Source organism: Pelodiscus sinensis, chromosome 13 (genome assembly GCF_052426305.1).
Source record: "Pelodiscus sinensis isolate ZL-2025 chromosome 13, ASM5242630v1, whole genome shotgun sequence".
NCBI classification, from domain to species: domain Eukaryota; kingdom Metazoa; phylum Chordata; order Testudines; family Trionychidae; genus Pelodiscus; species Pelodiscus sinensis.
This window is the reverse complement of record NC_143064.1, coordinates 44,981,111-45,004,151: the sequence shown is the minus strand read 5'-3', so window position 1 is coordinate 45,004,151 and position 23,041 is coordinate 44,981,111. Positions and strand designations below refer to the sequence as shown.

Below are 23,041 nucleotides of genomic sequence, written 5' to 3'. Positions count from 1 at the left end.
CCATTACTGCTCATTTCCTCTGTGGTGCTGCGACGGGCACTGTCCCTTCGCCAGCTGGAAACACAGCTCCCTGGTGCTTGTAGTTACGTGGTGGGGCTCTGCAGCGGCTTTGCCTTCTCACTCACCGACAGCAAGTTCGATACAAAGGGGACCCTCCCGAGGGAAAACACTGGGAAGCTGCTGTTGTGCTGTCATTGTGGGGACACCCCTCCCATTCTGGGTAGAGCCCTGGAGAGTAAAGAGCTTTCTCTAATTCCAGATTGATTAGGGAGGCCAATCCTAGATTGACCAGGCAGGGGATTAGAAGGGCAGCCCAGTCAGCAGTTGTCTGAATGCATCGCAGGGCACTGGGCGGAAGGCTCTTTTGTGCCACAGAGCGAGGCGCAGACGGGTAAGGAAATATAACAGACAACAGGGACCCTCCGCCGTCTTGAGGTGATTGTGGTACAGCACAATTCTCTCTGCTCCTGAAGGGGCAGGACTCCGCCTAGGGGGAGTCCAGGGAGAAAACGCTTTAGGAGGCAGAGCAGTCTGTCTCATTCAGGATGGGCAGCCTGAGGCCAGATATGCAGTAGCCTAAAGGCTGTTAGATGAGGAAGAAAACTCATCCCAACAGACAAGGAACGAAGGCACCCGGCAGCTCTGGGAAGAGACAGAACAATCGTGGGTGCGGCCAGCACCCCCAAGAGGTGAGGTGGGAGATCTGCCGACCGCTCCAGCATGGATGAAATGTACTTGCTTAATGTGGAAGGAGTCAAGAAAAAGATTTTACATGGAGGCCGTGGGGAGCTGCCGCAATTCAAAGATGGGAGCAAGGTAACTACGCTCAACAAGCATCTCCAACTGGCTAAGCAGGGGTAGAGCAGGTCAGCTGTTCCCCTGCACCCTAGAGTCACAGCCAGGATCCGACTCGCCAGCAGCTGGCTCCCAGACTCCCCTGCGGTAGGTGGTGACCCAGAACCCTTATTACAGAAATCCTGTCTGTGTTCCCTTGAAAAGCACCGGTAGTCAGAAGAGACTAAAAATAAAAGCAGCTGATTTCTTCTCTCATTGAGTCCAGATCAGTGTAGCTGAGTTGACCAGGCAGCAGGTTTTTCTAACCGCCAGAGCTGCGGGCTCTGAGATTCCAGCTGCGTTTCGTCTGCCTCCTTCCTCAGCGGCACTAATAGGCTCTGCCACTGGAATCCAGCTGGCAGCTTTGTGGTGTAATCCAGCTCAGGCTCCTGGGACTGCATTAGCACAGCAAAAGGACGGAATGAAGGCGTTTGACGGTGACATCCACAGCGGAGGCAGAGATCTAGGGAGCCCATAGTGTGGGTGACGTGGTGCCCTTTGTGTGTACACACAAGCCAGCTTTCGAAGCCCCTTGCGGTGGCACTTAAGGATTTTCTTTGTGGTTCGCTTGCTATGAAGTTTGCCTGCTGTATTTGCAGAGCAGGGTGTGAGGAAGTTCATGCTACTGGAGCCCCAGCTGAGTTGGGTTAAAAAGAGGTCGCAGCAGAGGGCAGTTGTGTATATAACTACATAGCAGATGGTGGAGTGTCTCACAGCCCATCCCTTCGCTCCGTGAGAACAACTAAGTAACACTAAGCTGGGGTCATGTCTCCCCTTCTCGGTGACCCAAAGATGGGAGGGGAAGGAGACCAGGCTACTGCCGCCTCCTGTCCCCTCGCCTGTAGCTGACCCACTGTGCACTGGTCTCTTTGGTGCAGCTCACGTTCCACTTTCAGACCCTCAAAGACAACTTTGAGCGCACTGTGATCGACGACAGCCGGCAAGCTGGCATCCCCATGGAGATCATCGTGGGGAAGCTGTTCAAAATCGAGGTGTGGGAGACCTTGCTAACCTCCATGAGGATCGGCGAGGTGGCGGAGTTCTGGTGTGACGCTGTTGTGAGTGATACCCCCGTGGCTGGGAACACCTAGATTTCAGACCCTTACACACACACGCATTGTGCACCCTCAACACTGACACCATCACATGCACACAGGGACACGCTCACTGCCCGCGAGGCAGGATGGCATAGGTGCGCCGTATCTTCTGTGCCTGCCTTATGCCTGGCTCCATGCCCCCTGAACGGTCTCACATCCTGCCCCGTGTCACAACTGGGGGAGCTGGAGCGCTGGGTTGCTTAGCCCAGCAGCCTGTCCTTCCTCGCCAGGTCCTCCCCAGGGCTTTACACCTGAGGCGTGGCGGGCGTCCTCACTCTAGGACAGGCTGAAAAGCCCCAGCTCGGGCTGCAACTCGGCCCTCTAGCACACGGTTCCTCTTCCCTCCACTGCGAGAGGGGGCTGCGTTTAGAGTGTTCCTGCCCTGCTGGCTGAATAGCTGACAGAGGCAGGGCCCCACATCGCCCTACACCATCTCGCCCCACCTGCTCTCGCTGGCCCGCAGGCCGGGGGTTGTTCTGCACACTTGCACGAGCCAAGGTGTCCCTCCTCTCCCCCCGCCATGTTTCAGCACACAGGCATGTACGCGCTGGTCTCCAAGGGCATGCGGAGGATCGCGGAGGGCAGGGACCCGCTGGAAGGGCAGAAGCACCGCTGCGGGATGGGGAACATGTTTGACTATCACAGCACTGGCTATGTGGACCTGGATGAGCTGCAGAGGGCCCCCCAGCCCCTCATCTTCATCATGGAGCTTTTCAAAGTAAGGCCCGGGCGAGCCGGGACAGGCCATGGCAGGGCTGTGGAGATGCTCCGCTCAGTACAGCCCAAGCTGGTGGCTCCTCTGGGGGAGGGGGAGCCCGGCTCAGCTATCCCAGGCAGAGTGGGCCCAGGAGTGTGAAGGTCTCTCCCCCCCCCCCACCAGGTGGACGACCCCTCGTCCTACAAGCGGGACACCTGGGCCATGAGCAAAGAGGAGAAGCTGTCGGCTGTTCCTGTCTTGCACCGCGAGGGCAACCGGCTGGTCCTGCTCAAGAGGTACCAGGAGGCAGCAGCAAAGTACCAGGAAGCCGTCATCTGCCTGCGGAACGTCCAGGCCAAGGTGAGAGCCGCCCCCCGCTGGACACCGCAAGTGGGGAGGGACGGGCTGAGGTAGAGGTGGAGGCCAGTGGTCTGCTGCAGCAGGGACAGACTTCTGCTCAGGCTGCCTGTGCCCAGGCCTATTGCGGTGGTACGGCGCGCCTCGCACCGGTTTTCTCCTCGCTGGCCCGTGGTATCCACGTAGCAGTGGTGAGCTGGCTTCATGAGGCCCTGGGCCAGCACTGCAATTCCTAAGGCAGTAAACAGCCCTGTCGGCCTGTCACTTTGCTCTCCCTGCGGCTGGGAGAACCGACCCTCGTTGGCCTTCACGGGGGCATTGTCAGGGTACAAAGTCCTGCGAACTAAACCAGACCAAGTGACTGCGAAGGGCCAGGCAGGGCTTGCTGCAAACAGCCACTTCTGGGCCGTGGCCTCCAGAGAGGGGATCCAGAAAGCTCCCCCCGTGGCTCTCTGAAGGGCATAGGCAGCCAGCTGGGCCATGCATGCCCGGGGAGCCCCAGGAAGTGTGCTCCGTCTTGCCCTTCAGAGGGAGCTACAGCCCCCCTTTTGCCACAGCTCGCCCCCACGGGATGCACGAGGCACCTCTCCCAGCAGCAGGTGCGCTGAGCCTTTGAGCGTTCTCCGGCCAGGCAGGCAGGGCTGGTGCTCACGCAGCACATTGCTGGATTTTGAATAGGAGAAGCCCTGGGCTGAAGACTGGCTGAGCCTGGAGCACCTCATCACGCCCCTTGTGCTGAACTACTGCCAGTGCCAGCTGGAGCTGGGGGAGTACTACGAGGTCTTGGAGCACACCACCGACCTTCTCCAGAAGGACAACGGTAATCGCCCAGCCTGCCTGTGCCAACCTTCCCCTGGGCTCCCAGAGAGGAGACTCTGCCCCCCAGTGCTGTTGGCCCACGGCCGCTTCTTCCCTGCTGCCAATCCCCTTGGAAAAGTCTCAGTGGGGGGGCTGGGTTAGTCTGTATTGGCAAAAACAAGGAGGAGTTCTGCAGCACCGTAGGGAAGAACAGATTTATTAGGGGAAAACCCACATCAGCTGAAGTGGCAATAAATTCTACTCCAGCTGGCAGGCCCACTCTGAAAAGCTGTATTACCTTATTGAGACCAATCAAGGCAGGGCATTGGGCATGGAGATGTGAATATCCAAAGAGGGGGAATTGCCTTTGTAGTGGGTTAAGCACAAGATCCGCATTCACGCCTAAGTTGATTGTATTGAATTTGCCAATGGATTCCAGTCCAGCTGTCTGCCTTTATCATTGGTTTTGAACTGGGAGTGCGTCGTCAGCTGCTCCCTTCGATTGCTGGGGGAAGGGAGCAGAAGCTCTTATATGTGCACAGAGAAAGTGTTCCAGGCTGGCAGAGTAATATTGCCATCCAATCGCTTGGGGCCATCCATAGAAGGCCACGCCCATGGTGCATGCCGAGTGGCAGATTCAGGAACAGGCTGGTAGCCTGCACTCGGGCTGGTCAGTGAGGCTATGTCTACACTGGCATGATTTTCCAGAAATGCTTTTAACGGAAAAGTTTTCCGTTAAAAGCATTTTCAGAACAGAGCGTCTAGATTGGCACGGACACTTTTCTGCAAAAGCACTTTTTGCGGAAAAGCGTCCGTGGCCAATCTAGACGCGCTTTTCCGCAAAAAAGCCCCGATCGCCATTTTCACTATCAGGGCTTTTTTGCGGAAAACAAATCTGGGCTGTCTACACTGGCCCTTTTGCGCAAAAGTTTTGCAGCATAGTATTTCCGCAAGAACACTGACAATCTTACATGAGATCGTCGGTGCTTTTGCGGAAATTCAAGCGGCCAGTGTAGACAGCTGGCAAGTTTTTCCGGAAAAGTGGCTGATTTTCCAGAAAAACTGGCCAGTCTAGACACAGCCTGAGTGTTTTCATGTCCCTCATCTACAGCTTTCCCCAGGTGAGAACTCTGTCCTGGACAGGGAATACTGTCACAGTAGCTATAACGTAGCCTGTGCCACTTGCTGTCATTGGCTCTATAGGCCCAGAGCTCACTTAGGCTATGTCTACACTCATGGCTTCTTGTGTCAAATATGCAAATGAGGCTAAGCCTGGAATATCCGTGAGCCTCATTTCCATACCTAATGAGCCGCCATATTTGCAGAAGAGGCTTTTGTACCAGAAGGAGCTGTCTACACTGCCCCTTCTTGCGCAAGAAAACCCCTCTTGCGCTGTGCCGTTATGCTGATTATTTTCAGGAATAACGGCATTGCACGAGAGGGGTTTTCTTGCGCACGAAGGGGCAGTGTAGACAGCTCCTTCTGGCGCAAGAGCCTCTTCTGCAAAAATGGCGGCTCATTAGGTATGCAAATGAGGCTTGGTAGTATTCCAAGCTTAGCCTCATTTGCATATTTGACACAAGAAGCCGCGAGTGTAGACATAGCCTAAGGTTATAGACCTGGACAATGAGAACATCCCCAGCGGGGATATGAACCCTTCAGGCCATGAGCTGACGGGGGGTTGATAGAGGCTAGTAGGAAAAGGAGCGTAACCCCAAGCTTCTCCGCACTTGCCAGAGAACGTGAAGGCTTATTTCAAGCGTGCCAAGGCGCATGCGGCCGTCTGGAACGAAGCGGAGGCCCGAGACGACTTCCTGAGGGTGGCTCAACTGGACCCGTCGCTGGCAGCGGCTGTGAAGAAAGAGCTGAGGCTGCTGGGGGAGCGGATGAGAGAAAAACGCGTGGAAGATCGGCAGCGCTACCAGGGCCTCTTCCAGCAGCCGCAGCTCCAAGGGGCCAAAGCAGGGAGGGGGCAGTGGGAAGGGGTTGGGAATGCTGGAGCTGGCCGGCAGGAGGGAGGAGATTGGGGGGAAGGTAGGGAAGAGACCAGGCTGGGAGCAGCAAGCTCCACAGCACAGGGGGAAGGACAAGACCAAGGCAGGTCTGGACCAGAGGGGGTCATGGGAGAGGCAGGACTTGGGGAAGGGAACATCCACCCAAAGGGGGAACGAGGCCTGCGGGATTCTGGGGAAGACACAGGACTTGGGGGAGAAAGAGCAGAAAGAGGGGAGCCCGGGACAGGACCAGTCAAAGGGACGTCTGGGGTCGGGGGTGGGACGGAGGAGACAGGAGGGGGAGAAGAGAAGCTGGACGCAGAGTGGGGGGAGCTGAGGAAAGGACCAGCCAAAGGGACGTCTGGGGTTGGGGGTGGGACGGAGGAGACAGGAGGGGGAGAAGAGAAGCGGGACGCAGAGTGGGGGGAGTCCGGGAAAGGACCAGTCCAAGGAACTTCTGAGGTCGGGGGTGGGACGGAGGAGACAGGAGGGGGAGAAGAGAAGCTGGACGCAGAGTGGGGGGAGCTGAGGAAAGGACCAGCCCAAGGGACTTCCGAGGTCGGGGGTGGGACGGAGGAGACAGGAGGGGGAGAAGAGAAGCTGGATGCAGAGTGGGGGGAGCCGGGGAAAGGACCAGCCCAAGGGACTTCTGGGGTCGGGGGTGGGACGGAGGAGACAGGAGGGGGAGGAGAGAACCTGGACACAGAGTGGGGGAAGGCAGGGAAAGGACCAGCCCAAGGGACTTCTGGGGTCGGGGGTGGGACGGAGGAGACAGGAGGGGGAGGAGAGAAGCTGGACGCAGGGTGGGGGGAGCCCGGGACAGGACCAGTCAAAGGGACGTCTGGGGTCGGGGGTGGGACGGAGGAGACAGGAGGGGGAGAAGAGAAGCTGGACGCAGAGTGGGGGGAGCTGAGGAAAGGACCAGCCCAAGGGACGTCTGGGGTCGGGGGTGGGACGGAGGAGACAGGAGGGGGAGGAGAGAAGCTGGACGCAGGGTGGGGGGAGCTGAGGAAAGGACCAGCCCAAGGGACGTCTGGGGTCGGGGGTGGGACGGAGGAGACAGGAGGGGGAGAAGAGAAGCTGGACGCAGAGTGGGGGGAGCTGAGGAAAGGACCAGCCCAAGGGACTTATGGGGTCGGGGGTGGGACGGAGGAGACAGGAGGGGGAGGAGAGAAGCTGGACGCAGGGTGGTGGGAGCCGGGGAAAGGACCAGCCCAAGGGACGTCTGGGGTCGGGGGTGGGACGGAGGAGACAGGAGGGGGAGGAGAGAAGCTGGACGCAGGGTGGGGGGAGCCGGGGAAAGGACCAGCCCAAGGGACGTCTGGAGCAGATGGAGCAGGAGAAGGCCCAGCACGCTCAGGGGCAGAGGACCCAGGCCTGGGCGACGGAGGCTCCAGCGCAGAGAGGGAAGGCGCAAGCCAAGGCGAGCGTGAGGCAGTGTCTCATCTCGTTCAAGGCCCGAAGATGCCACTTGAGCGAGGCGGGGGAGAGGAGCCTGCCCGGGAGGGCCACGGGGCAGCAGGCAGGGCACGGTGCGCAGAGGCAGAGGAAGAAGGGGGCAGGAAAGCAGGAGGACAAGCCAGCTCCGATGCAGCGGAGCAGAGCTTGTGGGGAGGGGCAGGGCCGGGCGGAGAGGGCAGCAGGGCGCTGGGAGACGCCTGCTGAGACGTGCAAGACGCTCCCTCACCACTGCCCTGCAGGGAGGGCTGCACGGAGGGACACTGCTGCCGCTCGATGGGGCCGGCTAGGAGAGGTGGGCGAAGGCTCCCAGCCTCTAGCAGGGTAGAGCCGGGCAGCCGAGAGCCCAGGGCGGGCAGGGCAAAGCTGGGAGCGGAGGCCACAGGGCCAGGCTGAGGTGGCGGTGGCCTAGTTGGGCCGCTCGGTGACTAGTTAGGCTGTGCCCTGCAGGAAGAGCCGGGGCTCAGCGTCTGGGCCTGGGCTCGAGCTCCGGGCCCCCGGCGGTAGGTCTGTATTGTGCAGGCTTCCTCCCGAGCCCTGTCATGGCCGAGACACCAACGAAACCGGGAGCTGACAACCCAACCCAGCCACGGGAGCCGACTTCGAATTCATCCACCCGACGCCGTGGGCGCCCGCTCTCCCAGCCAGCCCCTGCGGGGCGCAGGAGCCGGCGCTCACCCCGGGCCGAGGCCGCAGCGCTAGCCCCTGGCCCGTGTGCTGTGGCTGCGAGCTCGCTCAGAAATAAAGTGCGTCCCTGGCAAGGCTGTGGAAGGATTCTTCTGGGCTGCGCCTAGTGTCTGTGAGCAGCAGACGCCCAAGCGGCCCCCCAGACCAGAGCGCTTTGCTTTCCCGCCATGCTCCCGGCCCCCCAACCAGCCTGGGAGGGGGGATTTAATAACACACACAGCCCTGCCTGGGCTCCCTGCAGCAAGGCCATCTGCCCACGAGCTCACACGCCAAAAGAGGAGCCCGAGGATGGAGCCCAGTGGTTTTGCTTTGGCTCCAGGGTGGTGGTGATGGCGGGGGGCCGGTGTATGGCTGGGGAGCAGCGGGGAAGAAGGGGGGAATTATCCCCATGCTACCAGTGTAATCCCTGGGACTGGAGTCTGGATTGGGAGGTTCCTAGTGTCCACAGGCCACTGCCAGAGTTCTGTCCACTCTGGAGTCCAGTTCAGCTCCCCCTTTGCCATACGGTGGGTGGGGTGGGGTGACCAGCTGACCACAGGACCAGGCTTGGGAATGGGACCTGCAGAATGACAACCAGACATTCCACCATTAGCAGCAGGTGCCTGTCCATTACACATGAAAATGGCGGGGAGGGGTGTAGCCTCGGAGGGAGGACTCCTGGATTCTGCAGCTAGCACGGTCAGTAGCAAGTCCCTCCCGTGGGGTGTTTGTAAAGAGCTCTACCATTCTCAGGCCAATAGGTCTGGAAGTGTTAGGCTAAGGGTAGGACAAAGGCAACTGCAAACCAGTCTCCTGGTTGAAAGAGGAGCGAGATTAGGTAACACAAGACCCAGTCTAAGGCTACGTCTACACTGGCAGCTTCTTGCTCAAGAACTCTTTTGTGGAAGAGTCCTTGTGCAAAAACTCTTCCAGAAGAGAGTGTCGACACTGGTATGTCAATGTGCTTTTGCGCAAGAGCATCCATGCCAGTGGAGATGCTCTCTTGCGCAAGAAAGCTCTGGTGGCCATTTTAACCATCGGGCTTTCTTGCGCAAGAAATTCATGTTGCCTGTCTACACTGCCCTCTTGTGGAAGAGCACTTGTGCAAAAAGGCTTATTCCTGAGCGGGAGTGTCATAGTTCTTGTGCAAGAAGCCCTGATTTTATACAGTAAAACGTCAGTTTACTTGCACAAGGACACGTGGCCAGTGTAGACAGGCAGCAAGTTTTTGCGCAAGAGCAGCTGCTTTGGCACAAGATCGTGCCAGTGTAGACACAGCCTAAGAGTCACTAGAGCCCAGAGGGAGTTTGGAAGGGGGGGAGAGGAATCTCTGCCCAGGGTTTCCTGTCTCATTATGCACTTGGGCACCCCTGTTTGTAAGCTGGTGCCCTGGTTGGTTGTTAGCAAAAAGAACGAGGAGTCCCGTGCAATGTTCTCTCTAATTTTTCATCCATGTGAAGAATAATTTTTGTGGTGTGCACCTAAACATGGGTGATGTGCACCACCTCTAGAATGGGTGGCATTTGAAGTTCTCCTGAGCAATCGCTCAGTTTACAGGGAACACGGGTCTGGTGGCATCTTTAAAGACTAACAAGTTTCTTAGGGCATGAGCTTTTGTGGGATTGTGAGCTGCAGCCCCCAAAAGCTCATGCCCTAAAGAACCTGTTAGTCTTTAAGGTGCCAGAGGACTCCTTGTTTTGCCTGCTTGGAAAAGGCTCTTCCATACAAGAGCAGGCAAAGAAAAACGGCCTAAGCTCTGGCTGTGGTTGTCAAATCCCAGCTTCCTGATGGGCAGGGCCGGGAACTTTGGAACAGATTTTGTTGGTCAGAGAAGAGCCTGAGAAACCAGCACTTCCTTTACGCATGGGCCCCGGGTGTAGCCAGACTCCTGCCTGCTCGGCTCACCACGAACATTCCCACCCGCAGAGCCAGCAGGGCCCTGGAAGAGGGAGAGGGACTCTAGTCTGGCCTCCTTTTGTCCACAGCGTTATTAATGAAGTGCCCACGGCGGAGTCGCTAGTCCTGGCAATGATGGATGAGCTAACGGAGCCAATTCTGCTGCCAGGCCCCAGGATGAGTTTGGGGCATGGGCACAGAGGAAAACACACACCCTGTAAACTGAGCAAATCTGGTCTGGGGTAGGACCACGGCCGTCCCCAGAAATGTGAGCAACGTCCCGCTCCTCCAAGCCCCCTTTAACAGGCTCTTGCAAGGAAGGGAGCAGAGACAGGAGAGGATGGATGATTGTGCACTGCCTTACCCACCAGGGAAGTTGCTCCCCACCCTCTGGCACTGAGCAGTGGGGTGCAAACCAGCAAGCCCCGAATGGCAGATTCACAGGGAGAGAAGGAAGGGGCGCAACCGGAATAATGAGGTCAAAGCACCAGCTGACGTATCAATATAAATACAAATTTATTCTCTCTCCAGAGCCGAAAGGGAGAGAAGCCAGTGAGGACAGCACCGCAGCACACAGCACCCCGAGTTAGCTAGTTCGTTCCCTGCCCAGCTGTAACAGAAATCCTGAACTCACTTATGCACAAGACAGTCTTTGCTTCCCACGAAAACGTCCTAGAGGTTGGGTCGGTTGGCCTGGGCTATGTCTTGTCTTAAGGCGCACAGCTAGGTGGGGAGAGAGCTCAGATTCTCTACAACTGCCCTTTCCGGAGGCAGAGGGCAAAGCAATCGGGGCCGGTCCTCACAAGTATTTCGGCACCTAACTGATGGGAATTAGATGCGGCAGGGCTCGGTAGTGAAGGGAAGGAGCTCAGAGGAGATACAGAGAGAAAACTCAGGTCTTTTCCTAGCTAACGCCCCACTACGTACATCAGTGTATCAGGTGGTTTAATCCGAGCCTGGATCAGCACTCATGGCGAAGAGAATGGTGGCGTGCCGCAGAGCTTTGTGAAAGTGGGAACCAAATATTGCACCCGGAGGGGATGCTGTAGAACAGGTCTGAGACTGGGCAACGTCCAGGAACACCTGTATTCAAGGAGGGCAGAGCAGAGGGGGCGGAGTCCCAGGGTATGGGGGTCAAGGTAAAGAGACCCCACTCTCTGGGCTTATGGCGCTGTCACTCCGTGGAGCAGAGACACTCAGATTAGCAGGGCCTTTGCGGGGGATTCTACCTTTCTCGGCAGCTTGTGGGCACGAGTCACTTGCTGGGTTTATTTGAGCATTTCCCTGCCGCTGCGGGGGCCTCTGGCACCACAGTCCCTCTTCTCTCTGCCTGCGGCACATCCTAGGCTGGCAGCCTCTGGGCAGCGATGGCCTAATTCCCGTTGCTCGTGTGCGGTGGCTGGGGGGTGGGCGGCTTGTGAGAAACAGGAGCTCAGACCCACGGTGGTCCCTTCTGACTCGGTCGCGGCTCATGCCGGGCAGGGCTCTGAACCGAACCAGCCCTAGTCGGGGAGATGAGTGGGTGCCAGGTTCTGCACCCCAGAAGGGAGAGTCCGAGCTGGGAAAAGCACCAACTCCTGACCACGCTTTCAGAGGTGCCTTGGCCCTATTCTTACCGCTCACTCGCTCTTAGCCACTTCCCAGCCTCGCTCTTCCACATGCTCAACAGTATCCCTGCCAGCCCTTCTCCGGGTTTGCTAGCAGACGGAGCCTTCTGCCATCACCACTGATACCGGGGGGCTGCAGCCATCCCTGCAGCAGGGCCCTCGGCCTGCATCTCCGTGTGGCAGGCAGCCGAGGAAGCCACAGGCCATGGTAGGACCAAACCCTTCCCAGCTGTAGAGGCACTGGAGCTAAGTGGGTTGTGCCTGCACTGTAGGGTGGTAAACGCCACCTGTCTGCATTGCCTCCTCTCCCTTTGAGCCTGGCTAGGCTGGTGCAATCGAAGTGTCTTCTCCTCCAGACTGGAGCCAGGCACCAGCCTGGTGTGGGCTGGGGAGAGCCCCAAGGTGGGCAAAGCCAGCAGCAGTTCAGGGGAGCAGCAGCTGCAGGCTCCCAGGGGAGCAAAGGACGCCCTGTTTGTCTGGGTCTGTGTGTCTCAAACAGTCCCATCTGTCAGAGCTCTCTCCAGCCTGAGCCTTCTGCACTGCTCCCAACACAGAGCGCCTCTGCTAGGCTGACAGTCCCCTGCAGGAGTGGCTCCCGGCCCCCTCCGAAAACACTCCTGCCACGGAGTCACCGAAAAACCTTCCTGGTGCTTCTCACACACAATCACAACCTTCTGCAGCTGCCCTAAGACAGGGCAAGTCACCCTCCTGCCCTACATGCTACACTAAGCGCAACCCACCGCCCCTCCAGGATGCTAGCGCAAGCCTAGCAATCGACAGGGCTTCCACTGGTCACCACACGACGGGAATTCACAGGGCTACGAACAGACACCCACCTCCACAGCACCTTGTACTACACAACGTCACACATCACAGCAGCTCCTACGCACAACGGACTACAGCAAGCCTCATGCCACGTACTCGACGTGCTGCCCCCGCGCGAGATCCACAACAGAGCACCACGAAGTCAGCCTCGCACACAACCTCCGAGACACGGCGCACTCCCTCAGACCTCACCCCATCCTGCAGCGCCCCCCAAACTCACCACACGGCAGTTGCCTAGCAGGCCACGGCACACCACCGCCATCCAAACAACATGGCCCACAGCAGTTTCGAGACACAAACCAGAACGTTTCCAATGCACGACTGCAGCAGTCAGATCCCCACCCCAGGCATTCTGCGGTGAGTTCCCCAGATAAAACACTAATGGCAGAGCTTGGGGAATGGAGCAACCCTAACGCGCCGTCTGCCTACAGCATTCCTAGGTGTTCTTCCCAAAACACCACTGCTACGCCGCCGCCTTCTTGCCTGGCACTCCCCAGGCCTCGCCAAGACAGAGCAGCCCACCCCCTTCCCCATGTACCTTTCCCCTCAGCTCTGCAGCCTTCTCACCCACAACGCTGGGTTTCAGCTTTCCGGAGCCTTCCGGAGCCAGGTGCTACACTGCCTGCTGGCAACTCAAGTTTTGTACGCCCCCGTCCATGCCCTGTGGTTCCTTCATTTAAGGAGAGATCCCAGCTGTATCCTCCGGCCTCCCTAACCAAACAGCGCCCTGGACTGTAGCAAAGGCTCTAAGGGCCCTAGCGCCAGAGAAGAGATTTTTTAGAAGCCTGATGGAGCTCTCAAGAGCACAGCTCCATCCTCTTCCTGATTTTGCTCCAGCCGTTGCCACTGCCTCACGACATCATGCCACAATGCAGGGCATGTCAGTCGTCACAATGGTTCAGTGTCACCGTGAGGTGTGAGCACACCCATTCTCTTGCAGTACCCTGGCGGAAAAGGAGCCCATTGACCTGTCAGGTGGGGAAATAGAGGACAGCCTGCCTGGTGGGAAGTAACTGCCACACGGACACCCAAAGCCGTGAGGAGCCCCAGGACCAGCGCTAACCTGACAAATCGGAACAACCCACTAGGCACACTGGGATAATCCCCCATGTCCAGGGTGTCGAGACTCAGCTGAGGGAAGCCGGGCTGCCTGCTTTATTTAGTTGGATTTTCCATCACAGGGGATGTTGCTCCTACCTTGGATCTAGGGTGAAGGTGACAGACCGCTCGGAAGGGAAATGGCGGCTCTAGGGTAAAGGTGACAGACCGCTCGGAAGGGAAATGGCGGCTCTAGGGTTAAGGTGACAGACCGCTCGGAAGGGAAATGGCGGCTCTAGGGTTAAGGTGACAGACCGCTCGGAAGGGAAATGGCGGCTCTAGGGTTAAGGTGACAGACCGCTCGGAAGGGAAATGGCGGCTCTAGGGTTAAGGTGACAGACCGCTCGGATGGGAAATGGCGGCTCTAGGGTTAAGGTGACAGACCGCTCGGAAGGGAAATGGCGGCTCTAGGGTTAAGGTGACAGACCGCTCGGATGGGAAATGGCGGCTCTAGGGTTAAGGTGACAGACCGCTCGGATGGGAAATGGCGGCTCGAGGGTTAAGGTGACAGACCGCTCGGATGGGAAATGGCGGCTCTAGGGTTAAGGTGACAGACCGCTCGGAAGGGAAATGGCGGCTCTAGGGTTAAGGTGACAGACCGCTCGGAAGGGAAATGGCGGCTCTAGGGTTAAGGTGACAGACCGCTCGGATGGGAAATGGCGGCTCTAGGGTTAAGGTGACAGACCGCTCGGATGGGAAATGGCGGCTCTAGGGTTAAGGTGACAGACCGCTCGGATGGGAAATGGCGGCTCTAGGGTTAAGGTGACAGACCGCTCGGATGGGAAATGGCGGCTCTAGAGTTAAGGTGACAGACCGCTCGGAAGGGAAATGGCGGCTCTAGGGTTAAGGTGACAGACCGCTCGGAAGGGAAATGGCGGCTCTAGGGTTAAGGTGACAGACCGCTCGGATGGGAAATGGCGGCTCTAGGGTTAAGGTGACAGACCGCTCGGAAGGGAAATGGCGGCTCTAGGGTTAAGGTGACAGACCGCTCGGAAGGGAAATGAACCCTGACTTTGACTCCTAGTGCCGCTAGCCAATCCCACAAGGCAGAAGTCACCACGAGGCAGTTTCTAGGCCGGGGCGGCACAAACCGTGCCTGTGACAGGGAGGCGTGGGGGAAAAGGATAGCACAGGAAGTGCTTTCTGCTCAAAAGCAGAAGCTAGAATAGACCCAAGTAGTGAGGCGGAAAACAACATGAGAATTTAATGCATGAGTGAGTCTGGATAGTGGTTAAGTACAGAATCTCTCTATCTTGTCTCTATAAATCTAGTGTAAATCCGATGCTAAGGCTCGCTGTTATAACGCTCCTCTCCAGATAAGGCGACTAGCTCGGCTGAAGCTGTATTATTGACTCCTCCCTTCCCCCTGGTCAAGCACCCCCGCCCGGGCCTGGCGAGCCCCGGGTACCAGGCCGTGGGGCACGTTCAGTTAATCAGACTCGCAGCCTTTGGTAGCTAAAAAAAGGGCTTAAAAACAGATCCTCGAGGCTGTTCACTGTCCTGTTGCTGCAGGAGCATCAGGCTGCCCAGTGGGCAGTCCTGCCGGGGGGGGAGGGGGGCGCCTTTAAATGGCCGCCGGAGCACCATGAGGCACGCTCCAGGCAGTGCTGAGGGCTGGTGGGGGGGTGGTGCCGCTCTCCGGGCGGTGCTGAGGGCTGGCTACCCCGCCCCTCCCCGGAGCACAGAGCCAGCCCTCCCCTTCCTTGCCCGGGGCCTGGCGCGGCTGTGGGCTCCCGTGCCAGCAGGAGGCTGTCGGGGAGCAGAAGCAAAGCACAGCGCTCCAGCGGGCCAAGGCGTGGCTGTGCCCTGCCCTCCCCAATGCGAGTTCCTTACCTGGCCTACATCAGACACAAGGAGGGCAACGGTCTGCGACCAGCCAGAGGGGCAAGTCTTTGCCTGTGTTTTTTCACGTCCACCACTGTCTCGGGTTCAGTTCTGGCTTTCTTAGGAGTGCTCCAGAGAGTCCCTTCAGTCCAGACCCCAGAGCGCTCGGGCGGAACTAGCTGGTCCTCGGGGCGGCCCCCCCTCCAAAGGGCCTGCAGCCACTGGGAGTTCCCCTGAGATCTTCTGACATAGGTGGGCTTCACAGAGGCCATTCCACTGGGTGCCCGCCGAGGGAAGCCCGTCCCAGGAGGGGCGCGAGGGTGAGAGGCGGGGAGGAAAGCAGCCAAGAAGCTGGTTAGGCAAAGCCTCTTAGGTGTTAGATAGGGGAGGTCACACCTGAAAGAAAAGCCAAGAGGTCACACGAGGGGGACGCCACGCTGGTTAGAACGGTCACACGAGTGAGGGGCGTGGCGGGAGATCGCCAGCGCCCTCCCCAGCACACACACAGGAGCCTTGGCTCTGGGGTGCTGGGTCGCGAGGGAAGGTTCACACGGGGGATTAGGGAGCTGTTAAGACTAGCTGACAAGAGCAGCCACGTCCAGGAGCTTTGCTCAAGCCATAGCCCAGCGTTAGAGGTGCTAAATCCCAGCCTTACCTGAAGATTGTCAGTATTGTGAGAAGACTGGGCCATTCAGAGCAACGCCAGCTACTAAACCAGGGTGGGGAACCTATGGCCTGTGGGCCAGATCTAGTCCCTGGCTTACCTTGAGCCAGCCTGCAATGAGACTCAGGGCTTCCCGCCGCAGTAGGGCAAGCGGGCGCTCGCGCTCCAGCCCTGCGACAAGTCTCCGAGCTTCGTCTCCTTGCCCCACTGCTGAGGGAAGCCCTGAGCCTAAGCACCCCTCTATGGTAGCAGGTTTCTTCATGCAGCACACCGTCAACCTGTGGAACTCCTTGCCAGAGGATGTTGTGAAGACTAGGACTTTAACAGGGCTCTAAAAAGAGCTAGATAGATTCAGGGAGGTTAGGTCCATCAATGGCTATTAGCCAGGATGGGCAGGAATGGTGTCCCTGGCCTCTGTTTGTCAGAATCTGGGAATGGGTGGCAGGGGTGGGGTCGCTTGATGATTCTGTTCATTCCCTCCGGGGCATTGGCCACTGTTGGCAGACAGGACACTGGGCTGGATGGACCTTTGGTCTGACCCAGTCTGGCCGTTCTTAAGGGCTGAAACACAAGGCGAGCCCCGGTGCCCTGAGCTGCATGCGCGTGGGGCTCAGGTCTCAGAGGGGTTTTGTTTGGTTTCTTGTTTTTTGGTTGGGTTTTGTTTTGGGGGTTGTTGGTTTTTGGGGGATTTTTTGCTTCTCACTTGTGTGTGGCCCCCGACTCATTTTTCTCTGGGTCAGCGGCCCCCAGCTGAAAAAGATTCTCCCCATCCCCCAACTAAACATTCCCAGCTGAGAACGGGCTGTTCCTGGGTACGTGGGAGGATGCGAGTGATTTCTTCAGATACATGCAGGGCTCTGGTCTTTGCCGCCTGTGCAGGGCAACGGGTTGCACCTCCAGGCTGGGATGGAGAGGGGGGAGTTGGTTCGAGATGAGCAGATTTAGCGATACCGGGAACCAGCTGGGATCAGGCATGTTCCTCTTCAGCAGGGGTGGAAACCTTCGGTACCAGGTCTGATATCCTGGGACTGATATTTCTCTCCAGGGCCAAAGGCAGCCCCTGTGCGCGGCTTCTCTCTCCTGGGCCAAAGGCTGCAGTTCTGTGCAGCTGGGGAGCTTTTCCACACTTAGGGGGAATTTCTCCTCCCCGAAAGCTCTGCCATGCAAGTCCTCGCAGCTCTGGGGTAGTGGGGGGCGGCTGGGACCCAAGTCTTGCAGGACTGGCTGAACAAGGGGGAGGGCTTCATTTGAGCCAAGCGAGAGACTCATCTTCGGGAGGGATAAGAAGCCAGCGACGGGGATTTCACTCTGGTACCTTGGGCATTGGGGAAGGCACTCCTCAGTTTCTCCATGATGTCCTCCAGACACAGGCTGACGTCCCGTGCCCTCGTCTCCACCTCATCTGGTGGGGAGAAGGCAGAGCTGCGGTGAGTGGCCTTTTTCAGAGATTCACTGCCTATAGCTCCCAGGTAGGCTAGCTCCACCTGGCAGGACCCGGGTGGGGACTGGCAACATGACAGATGCCCTCACGCGGCAGAGGCCTGGAGAGCCTTAGGGAAGTGAAGCCAAAGAGGTGAGAGGCTAGTGACACAGGGAGACCGAGTGCTCTGGACACTCCAGGTCCCTGCACTGCACAGCAGAAGAACGGGCCTCTCTCGTAGCACCACGACCACCGCCCCGGACGCATCACAGCGAAGGGGGAGGAGGATCCAGGCAGTGGCTGGAACACATGAGAATTAAGGTCCAGCTCCAGACCCTCACCTGCAGCTTCAGTTTCAGGGGTGGGGTGCTCCTTCTCCCGGGGCTGACTTCCCTCCGAGGGATGGGGCGAGGAAGCCAAGGAAGAGGCTGCAGAGCCACTGGCGTCCAAATCGGTAGGCGGCTGGCAGGAGACAGGAGACCTCCTAAAAAAGTTTTCTGCTTCTCCTTTGTTTCACCTTCCTCAACCTGGGCCTGCAACCCTCCGCGCCTGCATTGCCAGCCCTGCCACCCACGTATTACGGCTCCTCTCCCATCCAGCCAAAGGCTCCGCCCCAGCTCTCCCTCCCGTCCCTGGGAGGTACCTGCAGGAGCAGCTCTCTCAGGCGGTGCAGCTGGGACTCCAGCTGCTTGTTATGATCCTCCAGGATCTGCATTCGGGTCTCCAGGCGGCTCTTGTGTTGCCGAAGGATCCTGGCCTCAGCCAGGAGCTCCTCGTTGTGCGGGTCTGGGGGCCCATCCGGAGACCCCTCTGCCGCCGCGGGGGACTCCACTGCCTCGTCGTGCTGCCACTTCAGACGCCGCAGCTCTCCCTGGAGGATCCTGTAAAAGGGACAGTCCGGGTCTAAGCAGCGACACGACCAGCTCTGGAGACAAGGCTGGACTCCCTGACCCGGCCCCACCAGTAGCTGTGGGCTTGGGATGAGTAAAGGCCCCCAAGAAAGCCCCCCTGGGCTGTGTAAGGGCTCAGGAACCAGCGTTCCCTGAGTTCTCTGCCTGCCCCCAAGTCGATACCTTCCCCCTCCCAAGCCCCCGCTCCCGAAACACATCAGCTACGAACGAAACTTCTGGGAGACAAACATCTCAGCTCTGGGGAAACAGCCTCCTCCTGCAGCTGGCTCCTTGGTGCTCGGGCCGTTGGCATGGGGATACATCAAAGACATGGGAGACGGAAGAGACCTACCCAGGCTTGTTCAGCTAGTACCTAGCTCAGGGCCAACCTGCTCCCTGCAGCACGTTTTCCAGTCTCGCTTCAGACGTCCCAGACAACAGGGCTCCTGCCACATCCATCTTCCCCGCTCCCGCTACGGCGCCTACATGCCGGCTCCACCCCCCACCACTGACTAGCGCTGTGCTGCAGAATGTCCCCTCCTGACGCTGGTGGGTAGTTCTCACGGCTCAGCCAAGCGAACTGTTGGGCTCTTTCCATCCCTCCCTCCCTCCCCTGGGCACCCCCAGCCCTGCAATCCAGCATTTCGCTGGCTCCTTTCCCCTCACTCTCTGGCCGTGGCTTCTGGCCGCACGCATACCGGTTCTCATCCTCCAGGTGGGCCAGGATCCGCTCCAGCTCCCCCTTATCCTCCGTGTTGAGGCTGTCGCCGACCTTCGGGCTGCACCCCAGCTCTCGGTCGGTGATCGGGCTGGAGTGACGCAGCAGGTACTGATCCTCGTCCCTGTCACAAGGTGCCAGGAGGTGGTCAGGGAGGGAGCTCTCAGCGGGGGGAGTGCACGGGGAAAGAACGGCGGCAGGGATGGGGGTTTGTACAGGAGAGGCGGGTTCTGTGCTGCTTAGCGCCGGGGAATCCCGAGTTCTATTCCTGGGTGCAGAGGGGGGACTGTGCACCACAGATAGGGTAGGACAGATAAAGGAGAAGGAGCTGCTCCCATGCCCCACCCACCAAGCCGGCTTCAATGTAAGCATTGCAGAGAAATACGTCAACTCACAGGCTGTCGTCTGGGGACAAGCTGTCATTAAACAAGGAACAGTTCTGGTTTTCCATCTCTGCGAGCCTGGGGAAACAAAACAGTCAACCTGTGGAACTCCTTGCCAGAGGATGTTGTGAAGACCAGGACTTTAACAGCAATCAAAAAAGAACTAGATAAATGCCTGGAGGTTAGGCCCATCAATGGCTATTAGCCAGGATGAGTAGGGTTGATGTCTCTCGCTTGATGGTTCTGGAAGACAGGATACTGGGCTAGATAGACCTTTGGTCTGACCCTTTATGACCATTCTTATGTGTTCACTTGTGCCCATGTGTCTATTTGTTCCACATGCCGCAGTTCCTGACGTCTCCAGCAGGCAACTGGACTAGATGTCTTCCCAGCTGTTCTGTCCCCAGTGTGCCTGCCACTTGGTTCTAAACATTTTTGTGCTTCTTAGGAAAAACCCCCCGTAAACATGGACAGATCATCTGGAGAGCCCCCTCCGTGAGGCCAGCCGGGGCTCCTCACAACCGAGCTGCTGTTTCACGTAGCACATGGATCCTACATGGAACAGGCGACAGCGTTAGAAGAGACCCAAGGCCCCTGTGTGACCTAAGCCCGTTAGCCCAGCTCCACACAGGTGTTCATGCCTCTACATCACTGCTTGAAATGGAAGTTGAAACCTAACTATCTGGGTGGGCCTGGACCCTCATCTCTGTGCCTCAGTTTCCCATCTGTGCAATGGGGACAACAGCAGTGCCCTGTCTCTCAGGGGGGTTGCACAGAGCAACACTTTATGGGTTGGGAGACTACAGCGGGGGGGGGGGGAGGAGCATGAAGTCCGATGGGGCGACCTGAAGCAGGGTGCTGGGAACATAAACTCCGAGTGGGCTGGTGAGGGGTTGACTGGCTTCAAGAGGGGTTGGGCTTGTCTTTTAGGGGAAGCCTGGCAGCTTACGAGGCCTCTTCTGTAATTACACAATTCACAAATGAAAATGTGTGTCTACTGGACCTGTATGAACCACTCTGGGCAGCCCACTCCAAAAGGGGTCCCTGCAGCTGCGTCACTCCCCTGCTTCCCCTCCCAGGATAAGGGCCCCATGGTTTGGAGCAGGACTGAGCCAGTTTTAGCCACAATCTCTGCCTGCAAAGTGACTCACGGGAATTCCCAGCAGAGGGGTGGGTGGATTACTGGGGTTACTCCCACCCTGCAAACTGCAGAGTGAAGGGTGCACACAAGGCAGACAAGAGGGTCTCACGGACTGGCCCTGGTTGAAGCGACAGAGTAACTGTTCCACCTCTCCCTCGCTCTGGCACGTGGTACCTGCTGGCGAAGTGTTCGATCCGGGAGTGGGTATCGGCGTGTGGTAACATCGGGGAGGAAGCTGGTCTGGAAGAGACATGCACAGGTCAGTGAGGTTCTGTGCTTCCTTACGCCAGCCCCTGGCTAGGACATGCTGCCCCAGCCCCATTTGGGTCTAGAAAACCCAGGGGCAATCCGGAGAAGCATCACTCCCAGGAGGTTGAACTGGAAGATGGAAGCATCCAAACCTCCCAAGGCCCAGACACCAATCCAACCGCTGATCCCTGCAGTTGGATCATTTCCTTTGAATGTCCAGCTCTTCCCCCGCAACTGGTCATCCCCTCTATCTGCATGTCGGAGCCAAGGGGGCGCGTCAGGCAGGGCCTGTTGGTGCGCTGGTAGCACTCACGTCTCCGTGAAGTCGGCCTCCAGCACAGACTGGACGGGCAGGTAGCCTCTCTGCGGATGCTTGGTGAAGTACTGCTTGGACCGGAACTTGTTTTTGAGGGTGGTAGCAAAGTCCCTCATGTTCTCGCTGGATGTGGTCTGCAGAGAAACAGACGACAAGTGGCATAGCGCCCCATGGTCTCCAAGGTGATATGATGGCAGGACTAGAACATAGTTATGGTGTATGGTATGCAGTGTAAGTCAAGGGAAACATTATGAGTTGCTAACTGTGAGTATCCTGGTTATATTCATGAATCGTTTTTGTATCTGAATATAAATATGTCCCTGTATTTCACATGTAGCCACACCTAGGCAACGCCAGCTGGGCAAGATGCTTTCAGCCTAGATAACTGGCTGGGCAGGACCTATTCACGGTGACGGACCATTAGCAAACACAATAAGCTTTAGGAGTTCATCTCCCACCTAGCAAGCCTCCCTGAGAATGCTCCCGACAGCCTGTAAGTAACGGCTGTTAGGACCCTACACGGGCAGGTCACATGATGCTGAATTCCATCTTGGCAGGTCAGCATTTTCCCAGGCTGGGAACCAAGTTTTAAAACTGAAGTATTCCTGCCATGTACTAACGCCACACAAGGCAGGGAGCGACATCGTCTGAGGCTCTTCCCTCCCCACACCAGATGATGGCTGGAAACACGTGAGGAACAAAGACCAAACGGGGTGAGGGAGAATTGTTGGACGCAGGCTAAAGGGATTTCTAGCCTGTCTATTAACACCTGGGGACTCCAAGCTCCAAAGCAAGTGCAGCTTGACTCAGCCGCCTGCTTGCATCACTTCTCAGGGTGCGAATCTGCAAATTCATCTCCAAACTATTTAGTGTATTAAACAAAAACACAACCGACGCTTGTTTGCTAGGTAATCTGATCTCCCTGCTATCACTTATAATCACTGGGGGGAAAATCTCTCTTTTGTAGTTAATAAACTTGGTTTTGTTTGACTCTACCCCAACAAGCTTTGACTGGAATGCTGGGGAAGACCTGGGCTTGGACAAGCGCGCATGGCCCTCTTCACATTGAGGGAAAGCGGACTAGGTATTAAACCCACACACTGGCCAGATGCAGCCAGGGCAGGGCAGCACTGCTCGGGGGCTGGGAAGCTGGTGGCTAGGCGAGTCCCTACCTGTGTGAGTGCTGGTAAAAGCGCAGGCTTTGCAGCTTGTCTCAGTAGTGCAGGGTGAGAGGGCGCTCAGGCTGGTGGGTCAGAGGGCCCCAGGGTACCCCGGTTCCAGGCAGCGCCCACGGCGGAACATGTCACAAAAGAACTAAGCCTCTAGAGAGCAAGGGGCGGGGCATCCAGAGGAAAGAAATCCCTCGAGAGTCCCCAGGGCACAGGCCATGTGTGCATGCAATGAGCAGGCAAGGGCATGTGCCAAGAGCTGCACACGGAATAAGAGGCGTGTCACCCACACAGCGCTAGGGCGTGCCAACGGGCCCAGCATCGGGGCCTGTGTCCTCATTCAGCACCAATGGGCTGGAGCGGCAGACGCTGCAAAACCCAATTGTGTAGGCAGCTTGCATCAGGCAGGGCCACAGCTGAACGACGCCTCAGAGAATCCCCCTCTGGCGGTGTACGAGGCTACCCGCAGCGGGCGGGGGTACAGCACGACAGGGAGAGCTCCCTGCCACGCCCTAGGCTGGCTGACCTAGCTCCCCCGCTCCTTACCGGGGTGTAGTACTCCATGATCGGGTAGTGCAGCTTGTTCCCTTTGCTGGCCCGGCCCGTCAGGAAGCAGGTCTGACAGATATCCACGTTGAACTGCTTCAGGCTGCGGTACCTGGGCAGATGAAGTGGGTCAGGGAGACAGCACCAGTCCGTGAGGCACGGTTGCCAAGCCGCTCCCTTCTCCCGCCCTCAGGGCCTCTCAGCGGTGCACCAGCCTGGGGTTGCTCGTCACAGGTCATGGCAGCTCGTTTTTCTCAGACATCACTGGATCTAAAGCCTGGCTCAGAGGCACTGACCCATTCACCATCCCCAGAAGCCAGCTGGCTCCGTCCCTCTGTCCACTTCATATTTGTGGCAGGACCATGCCTCAAATTACTGAGACATGGAGGTCATA

The 23,041-nt window shown here is 57.9% G+C and overlaps 2 protein-coding genes across 4 annotated transcripts in view; one reads left to right on the top strand and one right to left on the bottom strand.

Annotated features, from left to right (window-relative positions):
- Positions 1–127: 127 nt before the first annotated feature.
- LOC102457172 (uncharacterized) lies at positions 128–13,242 on the top strand. The gene is made up of 7 exons (XM_089781720.1): positions 128–816; positions 1,713–1,892; positions 2,461–2,649; positions 2,812–2,988; positions 3,664–3,805; positions 5,521–6,772; positions 13,170–13,242. The coding sequence occupies exons 1-7, from the start codon at positions 721–723 to the stop codon at positions 13,240–13,242; spliced, it is 2,109 nt and encodes a 702-aa protein (XP_089637846.1). The 5' UTR covers positions 128–720.
- DRP2 (dystrophin related protein 2) overlaps positions 10,280–23,041 on the bottom strand; it is a 38,210-nt gene continuing 25,448 nt past the window's right edge. For 2 of the 3 annotated variants that reach the window (XM_075896730.2, XM_025178655.3), the window contains 8 exons: positions 22,648–22,759; positions 20,930–21,066; positions 20,542–20,607; positions 19,239–19,304; positions 18,824–18,967; positions 17,879–18,116; positions 17,577–17,697; positions 16,074–17,217 (listed from right to left, as the gene is read on the bottom strand). In XM_075896730.2, the coding sequence (XP_075752845.2) occupies positions 17,081–17,217; positions 17,577–17,697; positions 17,879–18,116; positions 18,824–18,967; positions 19,239–19,304; positions 20,542–20,607; positions 20,930–21,066; positions 22,648–22,759 (1,021 nt within the window). In that variant the 3' untranslated portion in view covers positions 16,074–17,080. Of the gene's footprint in view, positions 15,548–16,073; positions 17,218–17,576; positions 17,698–17,878; positions 18,117–18,823; positions 18,968–19,238; positions 19,305–20,541; positions 20,608–20,929; positions 21,067–22,647; positions 22,760–23,041 lie in introns of those variants that run through there. The other variant, XM_075896729.2, reaches the window with a different exon arrangement.